Below are 21,512 nucleotides of genomic sequence, written 5' to 3'. Positions count from 1 at the left end.
AGGGGCTCAGGGTAAAAGCTGATGGTGAAATGTGAACCCACACCACAAAAAGACAGTGGAAAAGCTGGAAAAGTTGCTGGTAGTAGGAGGAACAGAGCAGCTCTTTAATAACAAGTTATTGAGTAAATCACCCCCTAGTAAATATATTGTTTACTCAACTCCAGAGATGAGAAAACACATCGGCAGGAGGCAGCGAGCTAGAGCTGTTGCATTTTTGCACTGACATGAATCACAGAATCACAGCATGGATAGGGGACCTCCGAGGATCATCTGGTCCAGCCCTCCCGCACAAAGCAAGGTCAGCTGCAGGAAGGTTGCCCAGCACATGGAGAGCCCACAGCCTCTCTGGGCCATCTGTGCCAGTGTTTGACTACCCTCATGGTAAAATGTTGGGGTTTTTTTGTGTTTAGATGGAATTTTGTGTTTCTGTTTGTGCCCATTGCCTCCTGTCCTGTCACTGGGAACCACTGAGCAGAGCCCGGCTCCCTCTTCTTCCTCCTGCCCACGAGGTATTTATATACATTGATGAGATCTTCTTGAGCCCTCTCTAGACTAAACAGTCCCAGCTGTCTCAGACTTTCCTCATATGAAAGATGTTCCAGTCCCTTAATCATCTTGGTAGCCCTGCACTGAGCTCACTGCAGTATCACCACATCTCTCTTCTACTGGGGAGCCCAGAACTAGACACAGCAACGCAGGGGTCCCACTGATGCTGAGCCAGGGGTAAGGATCACCTCCCATGACCTGCTGGCAGTGCTCCTTCTAATGCAGCTCAGGATGCTCCTGGCCTCCTTTGCAGCAAGAGTGCACTGATGAGCCATATCCCATTTAGGGTCCACCAGCACCCCCAGGTCCTTCCCTGCAGAGCTGTTTGCCAGCTAATCAGCTTGTGCTGGTGCCTGAGGTTATTTCTCCCCAAGTGCAGGACTATGCATTTTCCTTGCCGCATTTCATGAGATTCCTCTCTGCCCATTTCTCCGGCCTGTCCAGGTCTGTTTGGTATGTGAGTGACAGGAAGAAAGGGAAATGGAGAGAGGGGGAGAGAGAAAATACAGAAATTTAATGAAAGTGAAGAATCTAGTCTGTTTTTCAGTTTACCATGGTGGAAAACCCCTGCAACTCTAGTTCAGACTAGACTAGACTAGACTAGTTCAGTTGGAAGGGACCTACAACAATCATCTATTCCACCTGCCTGACCACTTCAGGGCTGACCAAAAGTTAAAGCATTTTATTAAGGACATTGTCCAGATGCCTCTTAAACACTGACAGGCTTGGGGCATCAACCACCTCTCCAGGAAGCCTGTTCCAGTGCTGTCAAGTAAACTCAAGCTCTGGTTCTCATGTTGCTTTTTTTTCCCCCCTCTTTTTTTTTTTTTTTTTTTTTTTCTTTCCTTGAAGAACTAGTACTTAGTAATCCTCAAAAATGCCATGGTGCTTTTCGCCTGTGGCTTCTCCTGATGCTATTCTGTTTCTGCTTAAATCTCTCCTGAAGAGAACAGGTGCAAGTCAGCTGAAATCCTGATGACTGTATACAGTCCCATATGTCACTGCTGAGTGGGAAAAAATTAATAGCATCTAGCAAACTACAAAGCAAAATGCAATGTATGGTTTCAGTTACCTTTGCTACTTTGTGTGGTCTGAAAAATACTTTTTGCTCTTGTGAAGTTTGACAACAGCTCGTTGAACAAAGCCGATGGGTTTTCAACAGTCTGTATTTAATATTAAATGTCTCTGTATCTGCAAGCATAAACTAGTAATGGGAAACATATCTCTGAAAACAAATATCCATCTCAACCTGGGGTCTCACCTCTGGTTGTGATTAAACTCCTGCATTTGCAGCAAAGGATGCAACAAATTTACAACTTTGTCAGTAAGAGAAGATAGTTGAACGATTGCTCTGTCTTGATTTACAGTTCATTTATTTTAATCTACCAGTCAACACACAAATACATTCTGTTACAGGTTTGGGCTTTGGAAGAGCTTTCAGAAAGGAAATGTTTCCTGATTCCTTTTAAATAGTTAAGTCTTTTCCCAAGGCCTATCATCAATTACAATGAAAAGTGACTTACAAGAAATTGTCTGGATGAATAAAATATTCCAGAGACTAAATATATTCATCAAACCAGTTTGGCTCAGAGAACCTGCAACCTTAAGTTCTTTAGTAGTCAGCAAGTTCTTTGACCTTTGTAAGGAGCTAATCACCACTGTGAGGCATTACCACTTACCATACTGTAGGTTCACATTTAAAAATTGAAAACACCGACTCCAGCGTCATCTGTATGTTGTTTGTCACCGAACAGCTGCATTTCTAATGATTATATTTACACCGGGCTATCCAAATTTCTCTTTTAAAGCCTGTGCTGTTAATGGCAGAACGTGTCTTGCTGATGAACACGCTAACAGCTTGGCAGGAGGATGTGTGTAACAAGTCTGCTCGGGAGGTCTTCTGCAGCCCCCTAAGCCGTCATCTGCTGGGTGGTAGTGCAGGGGAGCATTGCCCTGCGCTCCTGCTGAGACTGTCCCATCACCCAGAGCTATGCATGCTGTTATGCCAGCAACAGAAATGGCAGTGACATTTCCATACCCTTGCTCAAGTCTCTCCAGTGACTTGGATCCGGCCATGAAAGCCTAATTTGCATAGACTTGAGTGGCAGGACTGGGCTGTGCTCACGTAGCGCAGGACAGCAAGGAATTGCACCGCACTGTGTGGGGCTGCAGTCTTAGCAGATCACACTCAGCACATGGAATAATTTCTTTGATCATTTGGCTTGATTTAATTCCCAGCTGACCACAGGATCCTGTTCACAACGCTGCTAGTTATTTTACTGCAGAAACTGAGTGCTGGGTTACATTTTGAGCAGAGGGAAATCATAACCTAGGTATGGCATCACAAAGAGGAGTGAGGTTGTGAAACATCATCCATTTCTCACCCTACATCTCTGTCCTCTCCTTACGCTGATAGGGAAAAGGGGAAGACACACTGCCTTTTTCCTGCCCATCTCTTCCTACACTCTGCAGGTACCCCTTGCACCCCCTGAGGGCCAGAGCACAGGTCTGCCTGGCCATTATGCAGATCCTTGTGTCCCCTCTCCAGCCCAGCACGTGTTTGTGAAATTACAGGACAAAATCTGGCCCAGCAAGTCCTCACCAGTGCAAGCAATGTCTGGCCCTGCTGGCCCTGCTCACGTGAGTACAAGCATCTTGTGCAGTACAGGACAGTTTAAGAGCTACTCAGTTTGCTAGGTGTAGTTGCTGTATGCAGATCTTTTCAAAGAAACCACTGGTTTGTACTGGCATCCAGGAAGAATAAGCTACAGTATCAGTGAAGGATGCAAAGGAGTTGTGTTTATGATGTATTTATGATTCAGCAGCAAAAGCTGCCCCCTGGAGGAACAAGTCATTAGGCAAATGAGATGCAACAGGGTCCAAAAATACCTCCACACATTCAGCAGTGAGCATCGTTATTGTAGTCGTTTTACTAAGTTAACCAAAGAGACTCAGAAACTGAAATACAGAGACTTTATACAGAATGTGTTGGGAGTACAAATAAACAAAACAACATTCTTCAAGAAATGGATTTTAGTTGTTTTATAAACATCAATAAATACTGAAAAAGATGTGAAAATAAAAAAATACCAACAACTTTAATTTGTCCTATTATTTGTAACTTAAGCAGATTTTTTATACTTTTGCAATAGGGATTTCATCCAGAAGTCCTTATCTAATTAAAAAAGGAGAAAGAAAAGTACTCAGCGTATTATTGATGCGAAACCAGGGAAGGGGTCACAACTACAGCTGAAAAATGACACATCCAGTTAGAACTGTATTACAATTTGGCAGGAATACTCTTAATGAACACTGTATAGGTGTGAGAGAAAGACAGCATCACTATTACAGGCAAGAAATGATAATGAAGTGTCATTATCCAGTGTCCAAAATGAAAAAACATTAGTAAAAGAGAAATGAAGACTGGAAAAGGAAAGAAAAAAACCCTAAGGAAACTTTAAAAGCCACCTCTTCATAATAGTCTTCTAAGGTAAATGTTGCATGCACTACCTCCCCAAGAAACTAGACAAAGCACTTCCACTCCCCGTGTGTTTCCTTCCATTTAGTTTCATGAAGAAAGGTTTGAGAGAGCAGAGCGCTGGGAAGAAATACTACAAACCTCTAAATTAGTGAAAGAACTTCCAGCATCACTATTATATTCTGGGTAGGAGGAACTGGAAGAAATTATGTTTTTCAGCCTCTGAAGTGCAATGATCAATAGCAAAAGGAGAAAAGCTAAGAGACTAAGGAATATAGAAACATAGACATAGACGTTGGATAAACGGCCAGGTGATGAATCCACTGAAGTTGAAAGGGATGTGGGATACAGCTCCAGAAAAGTCCCATTTTCCATGTTTCCTACAAATCCAGATGAAGGGTCAGGTTCTGACATTTTTGGGTTTGTGTTTTATAAATCACAACAGATCTAGGATTCAAAGGCAGTTTTAGCAGCATAACAAAGGGTTTATTTTAGGCGACTGTTTTTCCATCACAATGAAGAGATGACAATCAGCCAGTGATCGAATTTATCTTTTACTGCTCAAGCCCAGGACAATGTAAGATTGTATCCTTTGGAACTGCAAGAGAAAAAAAAAAAAAAAAAAAAAAAAAAAAAAGCAAGATAAATTTACCAGCAGATAATGTGATTTAATATGAGTGCTAAGCTACATTCTTAAAGCATTAACTAACAATTATCTTTATATCTTTGTTTTCCAAAATGCAGGGATTAGGAGAAATCCTACACATCAGTCATTAAAATTGACCCTTTCCCACCACAAGTTGTTTAACTGAGGAATGGCACAATCAAAAATGTACTTTATATGGGACAGGCATCTTGGAATCTGACTTTGTCTTGTGGAAAAAGATCTAGTCAAGGAACAAAAAGTCCCTCGCAAGACTTCAGCTCCTCAACCTAGATGCACAAGGCTGCTCAACACCATGATGGTCAACGTTTTCATCCTCAGCCATTAGCCACTTATTCCATACTGTCTTACCAGAGGTACCCAGAATGAGAAAATATGCCAGACCTGTTTTCTTAGTACATATTTACAAAATGGTCAAATGGCAGCTTAGCGAATGCAAGGGGACTATCTGAGGGCAGCGAACGCTAATGGGGAAGAAATCCCATCTTTGCAAGAGCTTTGCCTCCAGCCACTTTGGGTTGGGACCTGGAAGCCCTGGTGCTGGCAACGGTCAGAGCAGCACAGAATGTGCTCAGCTGCTTCTCTTTAAACAAATGTAGTCAGTCCCTAGGGGCAGTCTGGAAGTGTAAAGAGAAGGCTTGCTGGTGGGGAATTGCTTATAAAAAGCTGATGTGCTGTAGCTGAATTACATGGTGTAACCCCTTGCCCTTGTTTTGATGCAAAACAGTTAATGCAAGGTGCAAGCGGGTAGGAAATGAAGCTCATTTTCTGCATATAATCATCTACATGCAATCTTTCTGTGCAACCATGCGTGGTCAGCCTCTCACTGCAGATACTCGGGCACCACAAGGAAAGGCAGCAAGCTTTCCTTCCATGAGGAAGACAATATTCACACAGAACTATGTTCCCAGCATGGTCCCTCTCATCCTGACCTTGCATTCGGCCTCATCCTGTGGTCCCAGTTCAATACAGTTATCTCTAACTCACAGGTAGAGGCTTTGAGGAAAATCCCACTGATTTTCATGGCAACAAAGAGAGCAAACGCTGGTGGCATCAGCCAGAGAGAATCAGGCCCGATGTGACCGTCTGGGGTCTCCCCTTCTGTGTGCAACACAACTGCCCAGGTATCTCCCTGTGTTTCCACAAGAACATCCCTGCACTGTTCCCAGCAATGGTCTGCCATACAATTTTTCCTTTAAACCTGCTAACTCTGCTAACTTAGTAAAGTACCTCTTTCTTCAAGGGGCTGACACTTTTTTGCACTAGGTGTACCACAAAAGCCCCAGCCTGAACTGACGGTGCTCGGGAAGGATGAGGCACTGTCCTGCTGGTGCTGTTTCTTCTCTAAGAACAGCAGGCTCGGAGACACCCACTGACGAATGCTAAGGAGTTCGCTTTGCAGCCACTGAAGTTACTTGCATAGTTACCCACTGTGCTTTTGCACTGTAAATTAAATTTAGGAGGTTATGCTATATGCTGTAAAAAGTCCTAAGTGCCTGAGTAAATAAGGACTACATTAAGCAGTAGGTAGAATCTAATTCTATGTTTTAAAACCCTATTTTATTTTCTATACCTCAGAACTACATCTATACCGCTACATAAAACAGGTCAAGGCTATTCTCTGGTCTAGGGGACAATTTGTGTGGCACACTGTGACGAGATGGCTAAACTCCCTTTTATGTCCGTGGGCTGGGTAGCCAAATCATATCTGCCTTTGGGAATGAACGATGGCCAGTCCTAACTCCAAATATGTCCAGGCATTGCTTGGAGGGTACCAGCTGGCCAAAACCATGCCAAGGAGATGGGTTTGCTAATTCAACAGGAGAGACGATGACAGGCCTATACCCTGGCCTGCACTAATTTAATAGTACGTACACATCCGTAATATTTTAATGGATAAAAGGTTACATTCCACATGTTGGTTTATTGTTTATTTACTGCATTGATTGTTTTATTGCAGAGCTCTTGGTGGTCTTAATCAAGCATCCCGATAGCCTAGAGGAGTTGCAGGAGTACAAAACTGCATCTGCAAATACCAGATAAAAATATTCTTACCCTTGTGGTATATAACTCATACTGATGCATAAAATATACTGAACCAAAAATATTTTATAATCCTAATAGTATTTAGCCCCACAAGAAACAGTATTTATTGTACCTTGTGAAATAAGTCACAACAAACTGAACAAAGAGAGATCCTGATGAGATTATACTCCTTTTGAACTGTCTTTAATTTAGGGATCCAAAATTAACTAATGGAACAATACGTGTTCATTTCATGTTCTGGAAGTAGTTAAGTACATTATAGCTAATTTATCCTTCTTAAAAGATAAGCTTTGATATAGAAGATGTTTATCCTTGATTACTTGTCATAATGAGAAGCAGATCCAATATTAATTGAATTGCTCTATAGTAACTTAAGGAATTAATTCACATAAATTCTCTAACATGACAGAAGTTAAAAGCCTTTAAATTCTTCACAAATTTGAAATCCACTACATTCCACTTCCACCATTAACAGTTTTGGCCCTGGTACAAGGAAGAACTTTGGTGTAGGACTTTCTTTGAAGTTAGTGGAAAATTTATGGTCTTAAATAGGACTAATCAGAACCTCACAGTTAAGCAGAGATGTGAGTACTTTGCTAGATCAGAGCCTTTATAGGTCTTATGATGTCAGCTGGGCTATTTTTAACTGACTATTTCGTAGTGAGATCAGAGACAATATAAACTCTGGTTCCAGATGATTGTGGCCCACATCCCAGTTGCCTCACACAGTGTGTAGTGATGTGATGTGTAAATGAAACTCTCCATCAAACATAGCTTCAGATGAAGTGGTTCTTTGGGTAATATTTTAGGAAAAAAATATCTGTGTTGTTTTAATCACACATTTGAAAATATGGACATAAAATGTAAAGTCCTACTCAGTCTAGAAGGATTTTTACCAACCACCTGTACGCTGTTGGAATAAACCAGCAAAATCATAGAGCCTGTGAACATATCTGGTCCTGACATCTGAGTAGTATTCACAGGAAAGGTACAAAACACATACAGAAATAAAATGGATCTGGTCCTGATCCCTCACAACATTCCCTGGTGCCATTCCAGCATTGCAATCCTGCTGGAGAGCAGCCAGGATGGCTCAGCCGGTGACATGGGGCTGGGGTGCAAACATCCTTCTGGACTGAAATGTGGCTACACAGCCCTAGGGCTGCATGAACCTCTGCCATGCCACAAAACAGATCTCCCTGCCTTTAAGAGGACAATCCACAAGTAGTTTTATTCACTGCACCACAGCTACTGCTTCAGGGCTCCTGCTTCTGCCTGGAGAAGGAGGTAAGTGTCATGAACCATTTGTCTCTCTTACCCTAATCCTCCTAAAGGAATAGCCTCCAGTAAAGCCAGACGTCAGCTTCACCTTCTTGTTTGGTAATTGGTTTGGTGCCTTTGTGAAAACTGAACAGAACAACATCATAGCATGTAGTCCAAACCCGGTCCCCCAAAAATGATTGGGAATTTTGTCACTGACTTCAAAGTATAATGGCAAAACTCAAAGTGGCTAATGGCAATAAACCCGTTGCCTTTCTCAGAGCTGTAACTGATCAAGGAACTCAACTAAGGAGCCAAAGTTTTCAAGCTCTGTAGTAGTCTGTCCTTTGCCCTCATCTACTGTTGGAAAGCTGAGTTTGTTTCAGGCAAAGACTGAATTTAAAGTGCTGCTGCTGAAAATTGGAGATGCAGAGGAACTCTGATCCTGACAGGAGAAGGCTTCCCCCGCAACCAGTCCTGGAAACTTCTAGGACAGGAGAACTGGGACCTGGCTGGTGGAAGACTCGGTTTTTGTGGTGTTAGGTGGATCTGGATTACTTTCTCAGGGGCACTGCTGCAATGCCAGGGCAGGGATGCATGCCTTGAGGAGGCTGCCTGAGTCATCGAGTCCAGCCCCGCCACTGAAAGTCCCAGGTCATACTCTACCTTTCCGACACTGAGTTTTCCTGCTGCTATTACTCCACTGTTACACAGTCTTGCTGCTCTGATGGGCAAACTGCTTAGAAAGGTTCATGCATTTCAGTAAAACAACTCACTGTACTGAGAAGGCACAGTCTCCGCTCCACGCTCTGCTGATTTCCAACATACAAGAGAGCAAAACTTTGTTCTGCTACTTTAGCCCCTAGATATGAGGGCTAGTACACAGGAAAGGCTCTGCTAGACATGTGGTGTCATTTGTACATCCTTGCTTTTCAACCAGAACTACTATTTAGGCATTTTCCTCCAGTGATGCACTGTTCCTCTGTTCATGGCCTCGGCATAAATCACTTCTCACAAGTGAGAACAAGCACTCTTATTCAAAGGGTAGGGTTACCTGCAGATATGGTAGACAGGGCTCAGTTGAAGTTTTTCGTCTTTTCTTTTATCCCATGATAAGTGGAGGACAGGCACAATTCACCAAAACCAGAGCAAACTGGGTAGGTGAGGGATTAAGCAAACCATCACTATGCAAGAGGTAAATCCCAGGCACCATGCAGTATCGTGCCTGGGTAGCCATGCCAAAGCTATCAACTGCATCTTTGATGGCACCTGTCAGAAAACCTGTGTTTTCAGAAAATGGAAATGTGGTCAGTAGCAGAGGCCTCATCAATTAGCATATGCCCTTGGTACCAAATTATATGTAACGCATCTAATTTAAGCTTGAGCATTGCTGAGACAATAGTCATCTCCCAGTTCAGTCTAAGGTGAATGTTAAATGAGACTGCAGCGCTTTCCAGGATGGCATGCAGTAAACATACAGCTTTTTCACAGTCCCAGTGTCATAAATCCTTTACCATCCGGTTGCCTGCGCTGTATTTCTCTGCGTATCTTGATGCAACAACTCTGTCTTTCCAGGCTCAGTGAAATATACTTTAATGGAGCATACTCACAACTGCTGAAGCCCTAAAAATTGAGGAACAGGGAGCAAAGCGAAGTCTGGTAGATTCATTTTCTTGGGAGTTTATCAGCCATAGATAAGCACGTTGTTTTCTTGGTTCTTCCTGGCTTTTTGTGACTACAAGCTGAGAAATACCTTGGCTGTTTCAGAGGCTTCAAAATGTTTAAGCAGAAATACAAACTGGCATCACAGAAAATCAGTGTTTTTATGCTACATAAACTAACATTTTTGTCACAATCTCCCATCAACTCTTTCTTTACAGGTAGAAGGCATTCTAGATAAGCCCTTATTGCAAACGACTCCTAACAGGAGAGCTTAATTTGCCTTTACCACTGTTAGCACTGTGAGGTCCCTCATCCCATCAGACATCAATATGCTGTTAATTGTATCTGCCTGCCTTCCCTAAAAACTTAAAACCCTTTTGGGTATACAGAAAGGCAGAGGAGGAGTGCAACAGAAAGATTAGATTTCTACCATCTTCAAAACAGAGGGCTCTGTGAAGCAGGGCAGGAGTTGCTTGCTGACGCGGTGCAGGACAGCTGAAGAAGCTTGCCCATGTCAGGTGTCTGTGGATCCTGGCAGAAGGACCCTCTGGCCACCAGGCTTTCTTATCTTGCACACACTGTCCTCCTGTGGATCCAGTTCCCTTGCTTGCACACATGTGTGTCCCAGGGGACACGGAGATGAGAGTCAAAGAAGCACACACACACACTAGTGGAACGATGCATCCACAATGGATGACTTGGGACCATCCCCATGATGGGGAGGATCTGGTGGTTAGCAGATCCTAGATGAAGTTACTGGCCATTAATCTGGCTAGGAAATGGCTAGGAAAGGGAGATGAGTTGCAAGATGGTACTCTGGGTCCATGCAAAAATTGCTTGCTCCATATGAGGCAGATAGCACTTTGTATTGAGTAGGAGAGAGGAGGCAGAAGCCATTCATTAGATGACATTGATTATCTCTGTTAAAGAACTCACAAGCGTGTTCTCTGCTCTTTTTTGCCTTTTTGGAATGTTAAAGCCAGGAATGAGCAGATAGTGATATCATCCCCTCATGACCTGAAAACAGAACCACCTCTCCATCGTTGAGCATCAGGGCAGGAAGAGCAGGAGGACAGTTGTGCAAGTCCCAAGGCAATATGATTATGCCACTTCCAGGATGAAAATTCTTTAGCCCTAAAGGTGTGTTGCCCCCCCAAGTTCTGTTATCATAGTGATTAATTCCAAAAGCTGACAGCAAGTTTCCACTAGATCTATTAAAAAGATAAAGATTTCTCATGACCTTTGCTAATTTGATACATATATGAAAGCCAGTGAGCTTTCCTATAATTCTTTCATCTTTCCCCTCACCACGTTCGTTTTCTACATTTATTTCCTTTAGCATATAGGACTGTATCACCACATACTGTCCTTCCAGCTGACATGTAACATAAAGCATTCAATGCCAATAAAAATATGTTTGCACGCTCATACTAAAGGACTAAATGAACTTTACATACATAGAACTCTTCAGCCTTGAAAGGCAATTTACTCTAGACTGCAAAAATGTAGCAATTCAGTATCATGCAACTAAATTAGTAGCTCTGGACAGAAAAGAAGTGAGCAACTTTTTATTCCATTGAAAATGTAGGTAGGAAAGGCAAAGAGTGATTGCTCATTTGGAGTTTAGAAAGAATATGATCCTTAATACTGCTTATTCTTGCATAAATGCCTTTGGCAAGTAAAAGACCATGAGTAAATAAGATGCTGCTTTTTCCTGTTACAGATGGACCAGGAGCAGAGAATCCCTTTACCACTCTGCCTGGGAAACAGGATCAGTCACCAACTGACTCAATAAAACAGTGCACACAAGGAAAAGGAAAAACTAGTTCCTGCCATAAGCAAAATCTTCCTTTTAATTTATGATCTAATTTCATTTTTTATTATGATTTAATACGTTTTAAATTTATGACTTTTAAAATCTAACAAGACAAGTGCCCAGATGGCTTGGTTTCAGGTTAAAATCAAGTTATATTTTGTTTGAGGTTTTGTGTGAGGCTGGGAAAATGAAAATCTCAGAGCCATAAGGATATTTAGATTAATTCAAGAGAGGATGAAATGCTTGTATCATTTACATTTCCCATGGATCTGCAGATTATAGGGTTAATAACCCTATCAATGTAAAGCAAAGACATCATGACCTAGGATCAGACCCAGGGCCTGGCAGTTGAATCTGCTCTTTAAAAGTAAGAGAAAAACAAGCAAGGAAAATGAATAAAATACTTACAAGCAGGAAGATACGGGGATGTAAGCCAAATGTCCAATGTGCAGAATGCGGTCAGTTATCACGCTAAAGGGAGTGCATGCTGAGAAAAGCCCCTATAAAAAAGCAAATCAAAGCTACATTAATAAAGAGACAGGGAAGAAAAGTGCTGAATTTTGACTGCTCTTGGTGCCAGAAATTTCAGAGAAAAACAAACCGACTGGAATCCTAGCTTTTGTTTTATTCCTGCTAGCCACTTCCTTCTGCTGTCCAGTTACAGCACTGCATGTATAATACCAAAATCATGATCTTGATCTCTGTTTTACCGTGCCTTGATAACACGTTTCTCTTCTTCTTTTGCAGAGTGCTCCAGGACCAAGACAGCCTGCTGTCCCCTGGCACCTCTTCAAGCACCGGAGCACTGCACTCCGTTTCACATTATCCCCTAAAGACTCCTGCCAGGAATCAGGTCTTTCTGGATTACATATTATTAGTTATTTATTCTCTTTATTTTAGACAATCTGCAGTTCACTCACATGAAATCCCCAAACTGAATACTGTATATGCACAAGGATAGCTAGCAGAATTTTGTGTGCTACATTCGTTCAATACCTAAAATTAAAATGTGGCCCCTGAACTGTTTTTAATTAAGCAAATTTGATGGATTGCATATGAAGAAATAATCCCAGATGATGCAGATTAAAGCAAAAGTAGGGCCACTTTCAAAAACATTCTTCCCTCCGGGAAAGAAAAGACGCTTGCACAATCATTACACATCTCCGAGCTCTACCCTTTCAGCACATTTGGTTTGAACTGCATTAGAGAAGCAGATCTCTGGGGATAAATGTTAATGCACTGTTGTGTTGCTTTCATCCCTTCAATTTCTGAATCACTTATGGTTTAAGCCCATCCAAGTTCAATAAAGAAAATTATCTAGCGCAGCTGTTAAAAGTCAGCATTGTTGAAATCCAAATGTTTTGATAACACTGACTACACTAATGTTCCACCCAGAGGGAGTCGGACAGCTTCCTGAAAACCTCGCCATGCAGAAGGAGAGCTGGAGGGCTGCAGGTGAACCCCAAGGTTGGCTTCTCTAGGGACGGACCCAGCACACCCTCTGGACGCAAAGGCATGCACCCATCACCCTGCACAGAAGCACGCAGGCTGTGGCGGGTGGTGGTACTGGGATGGAGAGGGGGATGCAGCAGCCCCTGGATACCTTTTCTCTAGCAAAGCTGCCTCATGTAACAAAGAGCTCGGTGCTATGCGCCCCCCCCCCCGCCCCCCCCCCCCCCGTTTAGTCTGCTCAAAGCACAGACCCTTTCCCTTTGTTTCTTTCAGAGCAGCTCTCCTGAGGGAAGAGAGGCACAGATCTATGCAACAGGGACTGCACCTTCAAACAAGACAAATGGTTCACATCATTCTGCTTCTTTTCCAGCTCTCTTTTGTCTCTGCAGAATCTTCTTTAGTCCGTCTACCCCCAGACACACAGAGCACTGCTCTTGCCCATTTAGCCCTTCATTCAATACAACACCCCAAGCCCCCGCAAGGTGAAGGGAACAGAGCCTCCCAAATATTGAGCTGATTAAACATGCCAGAGACACAGTACAAATCACAATACATCCTCAAGGCTCTTTAAATGCATGCATTCATATTCAAATGGCAAGTGTACACAGCGAGATGGAGAGGCCTGGGCTTTTAATTACCTTTGAAGAACACAGAAATATTTGGACCAGAACATCAAGAAGCTTATCTGCAGGAGACCCCTTGGCAGACACAGTCATACTCCACAGTCCTTCATCCTTCTCGCACTGTTTTAATGCCCTTTGGCAGACACAGTCATACTCCACAGTCCTTCACCCTTCTCGCACTGGTTTAATGCCCTTCACAGCTATTTTCACGGTCTCAGCTGCAGCACTAGCCCGCAGCTGAGGCTTGTGCTGACCATGTTCTGGCACAGCAGGATTTGGCCCAAACACTGTATTCACTGCCATCGCCGATAAGGTACATGGGGAGCAGGGACCTGTCTGCTCCTTGTATCTCTCAGGATGCAAATGGGGAAAGGAGTGTATCTGTTGTGCATCTGGGACCTCAGATGGGGAAACGAGGCCCTCCTGATCCTACCTCCCATAGGAGTGCAAGTCTGAATCTCACCCAAAGAACATGCAGTCGCCAGGGAAATCAGTCTCCTTCTTGTGCTGGTTTGCTAAAAATATTTAAACCCCGCTTTTGTTGAAATTTTCCTGTGAAAAATTACAGCTTGCTGAAAAAACACACCATTAAACTCAAAAGCCCACTCTTTACTGCCCATAGTGACAGGTCATATTTGATTTCTTGGTGTCCAGTCCCAGCTTTATTCCCTTTATTCCCACTCTGAATAATTTTGCTCCTGTGGGCCTCCCTCAGCCAAACTCAACCCCAGGCAGAAACCTCAAAGATGGTCAAGCTCCTAAATTTTAATGACAGCAGATGATCAGGAAGAGGAGACGTGAAGGTTCACACAGACGTTTGGGTCTCGCTAACAGTTTTAGGTCTCAGTAACTGACTTCTACAGTCAAACACAGCCACTAAGGTGTCACTGTCAAAGTAACAGCCGACCGGTGCTCAGCTGGAAAGGAGGTCCAGGGCAAGGTTAGCAGGGAAGAGGGAGGAACTGGCAGGTATCAGGATTCCTTAATCTCTGTGTTTTGTGGAATGACTTCTTGTTTGATTGCTTGTAAACCCAGATTCAAAAGTTTTGTTTGAACAGGAAATTCAGGGCAGGACAGAATGGCTGCTTAATTAGAAATGTACTTCTTCACAGGACAAAAAACAAGGGAAGGTAAAAAAAAAAAATCAGTTAAAGCCCATTTTCCTCAGTGGAATAAGTATATGAAAATATTTCAACTGCTTCTGTCTTGCTGTCTCCTGTCATAGTTGAGTCATCCCACTCCTGCTACCCCTCCCTGCCAAGGCTGCAAGCACCTGTGTGGAGTCTCCCACCAACACCAGTAAGTAAGCCTCTCCAGAGAAGATGCCACCCAGCAGGTGTGGGGGGTGGTGGTGATGACACCGTTAATCTCAAAACAAACAAAAGCTGATTAAGCTTTGTTAGCTTGTGCCTGACTTTTACTATGGGCTCCTGATAGCCACCTTTTTTATCTGGCAAGCGGGCCAAGGCTGGGCTCCCCACCTGGGGCCAAATGGCTGGTGCAGTGGGGGGCTGTGTACCATGTTTGCCCTTCCTGAAGCTGCATGGACTTCTCATGGGGCAGTGCTTCAGCTCCTCCACGTCACTTAGAGCAAAACCCACCAGATAATATATCAAGCTCCAGGGCAAACAGTCCTAGTTATCAGAGCTTGCTTTCATTCTCCATCACACTCACCACCTGTGAAGCTAACAACTTGCAGAGCTCAGACCCGCAAGACCCCTCCAGGCAAGGGGGGAAAACCCCTCTGAAATATCAGCCACAGTCCCCTTCAGCTACCAGGAATACAGTTTTAGGGCACAATGTGGCTAAATCTGGAAATTAATAGATGTAAGGTCTCCATTGTCCCCCTTCAGTGCTGCAGCACAGCATCCTGCCTGGTGACATACGAGATGGCTGCACACACGAGAGTAGCTCAGAAGCTCCATCTCTCATACTCCATGGGGGCACGTCCTCCTCCGTCTCTGGAGCCCTCCCTGCAGACTCCAGGCCCTTAACTTTGCTAGTCAATGGGGTTATTAGTCCTTAATTAATGAAGTTGTGACCCAGTAAATGGAGTCCAGAGTAATGAGAAAACACTTTCTTATGGTAAAATTCAGCTGACACACTGGCTTAAATATATTTTATAAAAACAAAGTATATAGTCCATATCAAACCCCAAAATGCCAAGCAGATTTGATTTTAACCTCCTTAGAAATCCTGACACAATATAAAACTAGGACAGAATTTTGTACATTTAATTCAATGTTAATGCATCATTTTGTTTCTGATATTTTCTCCCTAAAAAAGAAGATTCAGTACCAACTATGTGCTGTGAACTTAAATGTCTATTGAGCTTTAGGCACAGATGTGCTGTCACAGTAACTCTGTTTGCTGTAACTCTGCTTCCCGACTCAGGTGTCCCAGCCTGCTTTACCCAGAGATGAAAGAAAACAGCCTTCTCCTTCAATTCTCTGTTTCCCCTCAATGGTGTAACAGAAAAGATCTCCATCCTCACGCCACTCCTTATTTTACCAATGCAGGCTGCATGCATTCCCTTGACAAAGAGACTGTGGCTTTATCATGTCTGTATTTGTGTGCGTAATATTTACATATCGTCACTGTTTGCAAAACAGCCTGCAATAACTTATGCAAAGATACACCACTATTGCAAAGGGAGTTGCATTAACGAGAAAGCATAAGGGGGCAGGGTTGCACCTCAAATGCCAAAAAGAGAAAACAAGGGTGACCTAGACTATGGAAGGAGAGCTTCTGCTGGTGCTAGATAGAGTGATTTGTGTGACATTGCCTCTCAGGTGCCCCAGCTTTAGAGGACACTGTTTTGCTCAAATTGAGAGCCAGACTAATTCCAGTGACAGAGGTGGTGGCAGCACAGGTGAGGGCTTGTCTCAGCGTCTCATGAGACAGCTGCTGAAGGCATCGCAGCAAAAGCAAACGTGCTGGGACATATCAGGAAAATTCATGAAATGAGGGACAAGGTGCCTATACGAAGCTACAAGCAAGTGCAAGGTGAAGCTTGGAGAAATACGAAGGTGATAGCTTGAGGGAGGTGGATGCTGAGAGCATGGGCTGATCAAAGCCCGGGGGGTATGTCTTGGTAAAGCAGGAGAGGTGGTACATCATGTACAGGGAGAATATTGAGGACACTTGAAAGTGAAGCCTGCCACTGACGTGTCCAATGCAGGGGAGAAAAGGGAGCAGCAGGAGGACTGACAGAGGGGAGATGCAGCCGAAGCAGCAGGCTAAGAGGTGGGTTTTTGCAGCAGTGCCGTGGATCGACTATGCCGTAACAGGATTTCCTCTGCGCAAGCCAGGAAAAGGAGGTAACCGCAGTCATGAAGACACAAGGGGAGGAGTGCTTGCAAGAGAGTGTAGGAGGTAGAGGTGAAAATGTCTTGACTTTATAGCATTTAAATTCCAAGCCTCAAACCTATCAGAAACACCAGATTTTTCGGTAACTTCTGGATGCACTCTATCGTTGAGTTAATTCCTCTTGTGCTTCTGCGTAGATGGGGCACCAGGAGGAAAACTGTGCTGCTTCCTGCCTCTGATGGGGAATTTACAGAATACAATTTATAATTTGTGCTGCACCAGTGAGACCCAATTATGAACCAAGACACTTGGCAGACACAAGCCATCCCAGTCAGCCTTTTATGTCTGAAAAGGTTAACAAAATGCAAACAGCAATAACTTCCTAAGCCAAATACATTCATGTATATACACTCACCAGCTTGGTGGTAATACTAGGGTAGACTTGGATGCTGAAAAAGCCAAGGACCCCTTCCCCACCAGTTCACGGTCCTACAGCATTTCTCCTGTTGACAGCAATGCACCTGTACTGAAAGCAAGTAGCAGTCTGCAGGGAGGCAAGCCTGCATGCCAGAGCAGAAGACAGCCAGGGAAACATGAGGAAGGCAGGGGTGACATGCCTGCCACTCCTTACCCCACCTTGGGTCGTATGGACGACCCAGTCTGAGGAAGAGAGGGGGAAGGAAGGTAGCCAGTACCCAGCTACAACCAGAAGCAGCCATCCCTAAGAGGGACAAGCCCTTCTAGGCATTATAGCAGAGAGGAGGCTGGTGGTTTCAGGTTGCGCTTCATTTCAACCTGTTCAGGCACAGAAAAGCCAGAGCAGGGTCAAAATGACTGTAAAAAGCAAAACCATAAGGAAACACACATCAACCCTCCAGACGGATGCCTTATCAGAATAAAACTGCCAGCACTATGTACATCCTATATGGTCCAGATGTTGCACGTTTCTTCTATTCATCTTTCTCCCATTCTGCCATAATCACCTGAGAATTAAATTTGGTAATACTCAGGATTATTATTATTAGGATATTATTAGGATAATTGTCTTTGCTTATCTCAGTGCTGATCAACATGGCAAACACTCAGCCCTTTACCACTACTTTCCCAATTTCTCTCTGTTTAGCGTTTGCCAGGGTAGCAACAGTTTGCTTCCCTTGCTTTCTGTCCCAAACTTTTATTACCTCCACTTGAGTTGGTATTTGAACAGCCTGCAGCTTTTAGCTAGATGTAAAGTGATTGGAAAGGGCACATTTTTGTGCATCCACCCTGTTTTCTTTTTCCACGTTGTGCTGCCTATGCTCAGCTCTTCTACCAGTACACTGGACAGGCATTTTACAATTTATTTGCAGAGGGAGCAATTCCTTTCCCGTCATCTTCCTGCAAACAATGTGAAAGAGCACACGGGTGGCAATCTATGCTTATACCCACAGAGCCAAAAATGTGCTTGCACAGTGGTGACCCGACGCTCCACACGATTAAATCCCTGGTCTGCAGCATCTCTCAGAAACGGAAACCAACCTGTGCCGCCCTTCCTCCCTCGGCATCCCTCCTCCCAGAAGCAGCGCACCCCCAGGTGCTGTCCCCACGCTCTCCCAGCGCGCTGCCCTCTCTCCCTCCAGCAAAAGCAATTTCTCCAAAACGAAGCAGCATTCGTTCCATTCAAGCACTTTGACAACCCACCAAGTCAGTAAGGACAAAAATACGTTCCTCCCAAGACACATTCGGGAACAATCACACAGAGGCCTCACACATACCTAGGTTAAACGCGTGTAAAAACCAAATGTCCTTGATTACGGCACACGGAAGGCAAGACCTTGGGAAGCCTCCCCCGGCGCAGGGCGGGCGGTGCGGGGCGCAGGGCGGGCGCTGCTCCCTGCGCGCACGGCGCCTTCCAGGACCTGCTGGGAGACCCGCTCCGCACCGCACCGGACAGCGAGGGGACACGGTGCCCGGCGCTGCGGAAAGGTGAGCAACAGTTCTCAGCGGACCGGCTCAGCCGTACCCAGCCGAGGCTCAGCAAAACCCGAGGGCACCGGGATTTAGGCAGGGGGCACAAAACCAGCCCAGCCCCGAAGCGCCGAGCTCCCCGAGGGGAGACGGCCAGAGCCCGACGAAACACGCACCGGCACCGCCCGCCCGCAGCCGCCCCGCCGGGGCCAGCCCCGCTCACCGCGCCCGGCTCCAGCTCCGGCTCCGCTCCCCGCGCCCGGCTCGGCCCCCGCCGCCGTCCCGCACGGCCGCGGAGGGAGCACCGCCCCCGGCCCGCCCCTCGCCCGGCCCCGCCGCGCTGCCCGCCCACCGCCCCCAGCCCCGGGGCTGCCCGCCCCAGCCCCGCCGCCGCCGCCCGCCGCCCCCAGCCCCCAGTCCTGCCGCCCCCCGCCCCGGGGCGCTATGCGGCTGCGGGGACCGGGAGGCGGGGGCAGCCGCTGCCCCTTCGCTCGGTGCCGGGGCGGTCTGTGCTGCGGCGGGGGGCCGCGCTGCCCGCTCGGCGTGCCCTCCCCGTGTGAGCCCGGGCAAGGCGCTTCACTCACGGAGCGGGCTGGCGGGGGGCGAACCCCCCCGCGCCTCACTGCTGTGCGGAGAGTGAAAGTCACCGGGTTTATCGGGCATCACACAGAGCCGCGGTGACAGCTGGCCCGTGCCGTCCCGCGGCTGTCCCGCAGCACTTACCGCCGGAGCGCCGCTCCCCAGCTCCCGAGGCTGATCCTTGCCCACCGGGACACCGCGTGAATCCTGCACCCCAGCGGGCACCGCAGCCCGCGGCAGCTGCGGGCTCCTTCGGGCAGAGGCTCTGCGGGGGGTCGGACGGCGGCACCGCAGCCGGGAGCTGGGCACGCCGGAGGAGGGGGCCAGCAAAGCAGGCTCCCCGGGGAGCGGAAACCTGCAGGTGGCTTTCCAAAAACTCTTCCAAGTTTCAGGACAGCTGCTGAGGCCCTCAGGGATAGTTTGGTATCATTTAAACGGGAGTCAATTAATAGTGGTACCGAGACCATCTCAGATGATGCCCATAAAGTAGCGTAAATGAGAACAAAATCTGGCTTTGCTAGTTTGGTCCGAGAGTGACTTACCTGCAGATATCACATCCTTTGGAATCACAGACTGGGAAAATGCTGGCTGGCTGGAACACATCTCCTTCTGTGGACACTGTGGAAGGAAAGGCTCAGCTGGCTGCCGCTGTGCCTGCCTCATCCAGTATGATTTTTTTGGCCAAATGACTTTACTGTGGGTTAGAAATTAGTGACGGGCCCTGTGAAGAGCAGATGGGGAGTTTAATGCACCCTCTGCAGCTCAGTCTTGTGTCTGGCTAATGTCCATGCGCAGTTCGGAAAAGGATGTTGGATAGGGTTGTTCTTCATTTTAATTGCTCTTGGGGGGGTGCACAGGTCGCAGTGTGCTGTGGAAGAGCTTCGTTGAGATTTGCTTTCTTTGATACAGTCTATACGGTTTCACTAGAAAAGGAACTTGGGATGTCAGGAAACAAAGTCGGTTTTGGAGGAATAAGCCGTATGAACAAGTAAATAAAAGACAAATCTTAAAGGGAAAATCATTCCCAAGGAATGAACTGTATTATTCCTTGATAATAACCTGTGAATGCAGTGGGATACAAAAGAGAGGGGTTTGGCTTTCAAGTGGCAAAAATGCCCTTTGAATATTTCACCTATTAAAGAGGAAGTAAATGTTTTTATGGGTTTTGGGTGTTTTTTGTTTAGGTTTGGCTTTTTGGGGTGGAAAGTCACGTGTATGGTATATGAACAGAAAAAGAATTGGGTGTAAGTTAGTGCTATCATCTCCATCACCTGAAAGCAGAGCACTGGCTCAGTTCAACTTGCAGCCACTGCAGAAAAGGACACATTTGACAGTGGACTGGCTGATTACATGAGCTGTTGTGGCAATAACACACAAAGCCTGTTGAAACTGTAAGGGAAGAAATATTGTAGGCACCTACTACTGGCAATGATTAGATTAGAGGTGAAGAATCTTGCTGAAACCATTTAAAAAACCTGAGAATTTGCTGTAAACTTTCCTATTTGTATACTGAGACTAGAGGGCTCTTTGGTACAATGTCACTGGATATAAACAGATGGTGGATTAAAGTTCTCAGCTTTGATTTTGTCATATAGATAAGCGCTGAAGTACAGAATTCTAATGATATGGGAGAAGCAAAAGTGGTAAAGCAAAATGTTTGAATCTTGAAAAAAGAAAGAAGCCAAGAGAAATGCTTCTCTTACAGCTCAGTTATTCCAGGAGTGGAATTGCAAGCTAGGACAGGCAGCAGGAATTCTCCCTAGGGTCAAGCTGGAAGAAGAAGAGGAACGAAAGAAATGCAACAGAACTGAAGTGTCTGCTAAGCCAGGCATGCTGTTGCTAGCATGGCCAAAAAACACCTGGTGCTTTCTAAAGAAAACAAATTGTGATCCCTTGGACTTTTCTCACTTTAGTGGATTTTAGATTAAAACATAGTTCATTGAGGAATGAGGAAATCCTTAAGTGCTTCCTGCTGATGAATGTACTTACCCCAGAGCCATCAGGCACAGCCACTAGTCATCCTTGGCTCTGTGGCTTGGGGAGAAGCTCAGAAGTCAGCTCCAGATCTATCCAGTATGTCTCACAATCTCAACCTATGTAATGAAGGTTAGGTCGTATTGTCCTAGCTTG

At 45.4% G+C, this 21,512-nt stretch overlaps 1 protein-coding gene across 5 annotated transcripts; it reads right to left on the bottom strand.

Annotated features, from left to right (window-relative positions):
* Positions 1–3,452: 3,452 nt before the first annotated feature.
* Positions 3,453–20,503, bottom strand: SERTM1 (serine rich and transmembrane domain containing 1). Of its 5 annotated transcripts, none has more exons than XR_005102613.1 (3): positions 19,925–20,503; positions 11,881–11,972; positions 3,453–4,622 (listed from the first exon to the last, which is right to left on the bottom strand). XR_005102613.1 is itself a non-coding variant. In XM_037377180.1 (3 exons), the coding sequence occupies exon 3, from the start codon at positions 4,436–4,438 to the stop codon at positions 4,115–4,117; it is 324 nt and encodes a 107-aa protein (XP_037233077.1). In that variant the 5' UTR covers positions 4,439–4,622; positions 11,881–11,972; positions 19,027–19,081; the 3' UTR covers positions 4,000–4,114. The 5 variants fall into 5 exon arrangements, 3 of the variants coding, with proteins under 3 accessions (XP_037233077.1, XP_037233080.1, XP_037233078.1); XR_005102614.1 differs by lacking the exon at positions 19,925–20,503 and adding an exon at positions 19,527–19,908; XM_037377180.1 differs by lacking the exon at positions 19,925–20,503 and adding an exon at positions 19,027–19,081 and having other exon boundaries at positions 4,000–4,622.
* Between the last annotated feature and the right edge of the window lie 1,009 nt (positions 20,504–21,512).

Source organism: Falco rusticolus, chromosome 2, assembly GCF_015220075.1.
Source record: "Falco rusticolus isolate bFalRus1 chromosome 2, bFalRus1.pri, whole genome shotgun sequence".
In the NCBI taxonomy this organism is placed as follows: Eukaryota; Metazoa; Chordata; class Aves; order Falconiformes; family Falconidae; genus Falco; species Falco rusticolus.
This window is presented reverse-complemented; position numbering and strand designations above follow the sequence as displayed.

Coding starts and splice junctions, on each gene's coding strand:
- SERTM1 (XM_037377180.1), bottom strand. CDS start 4,438: ATGTCAGAACCTGACCCTTCATCTGGATTTGTAGGAAACATGGAAAAT.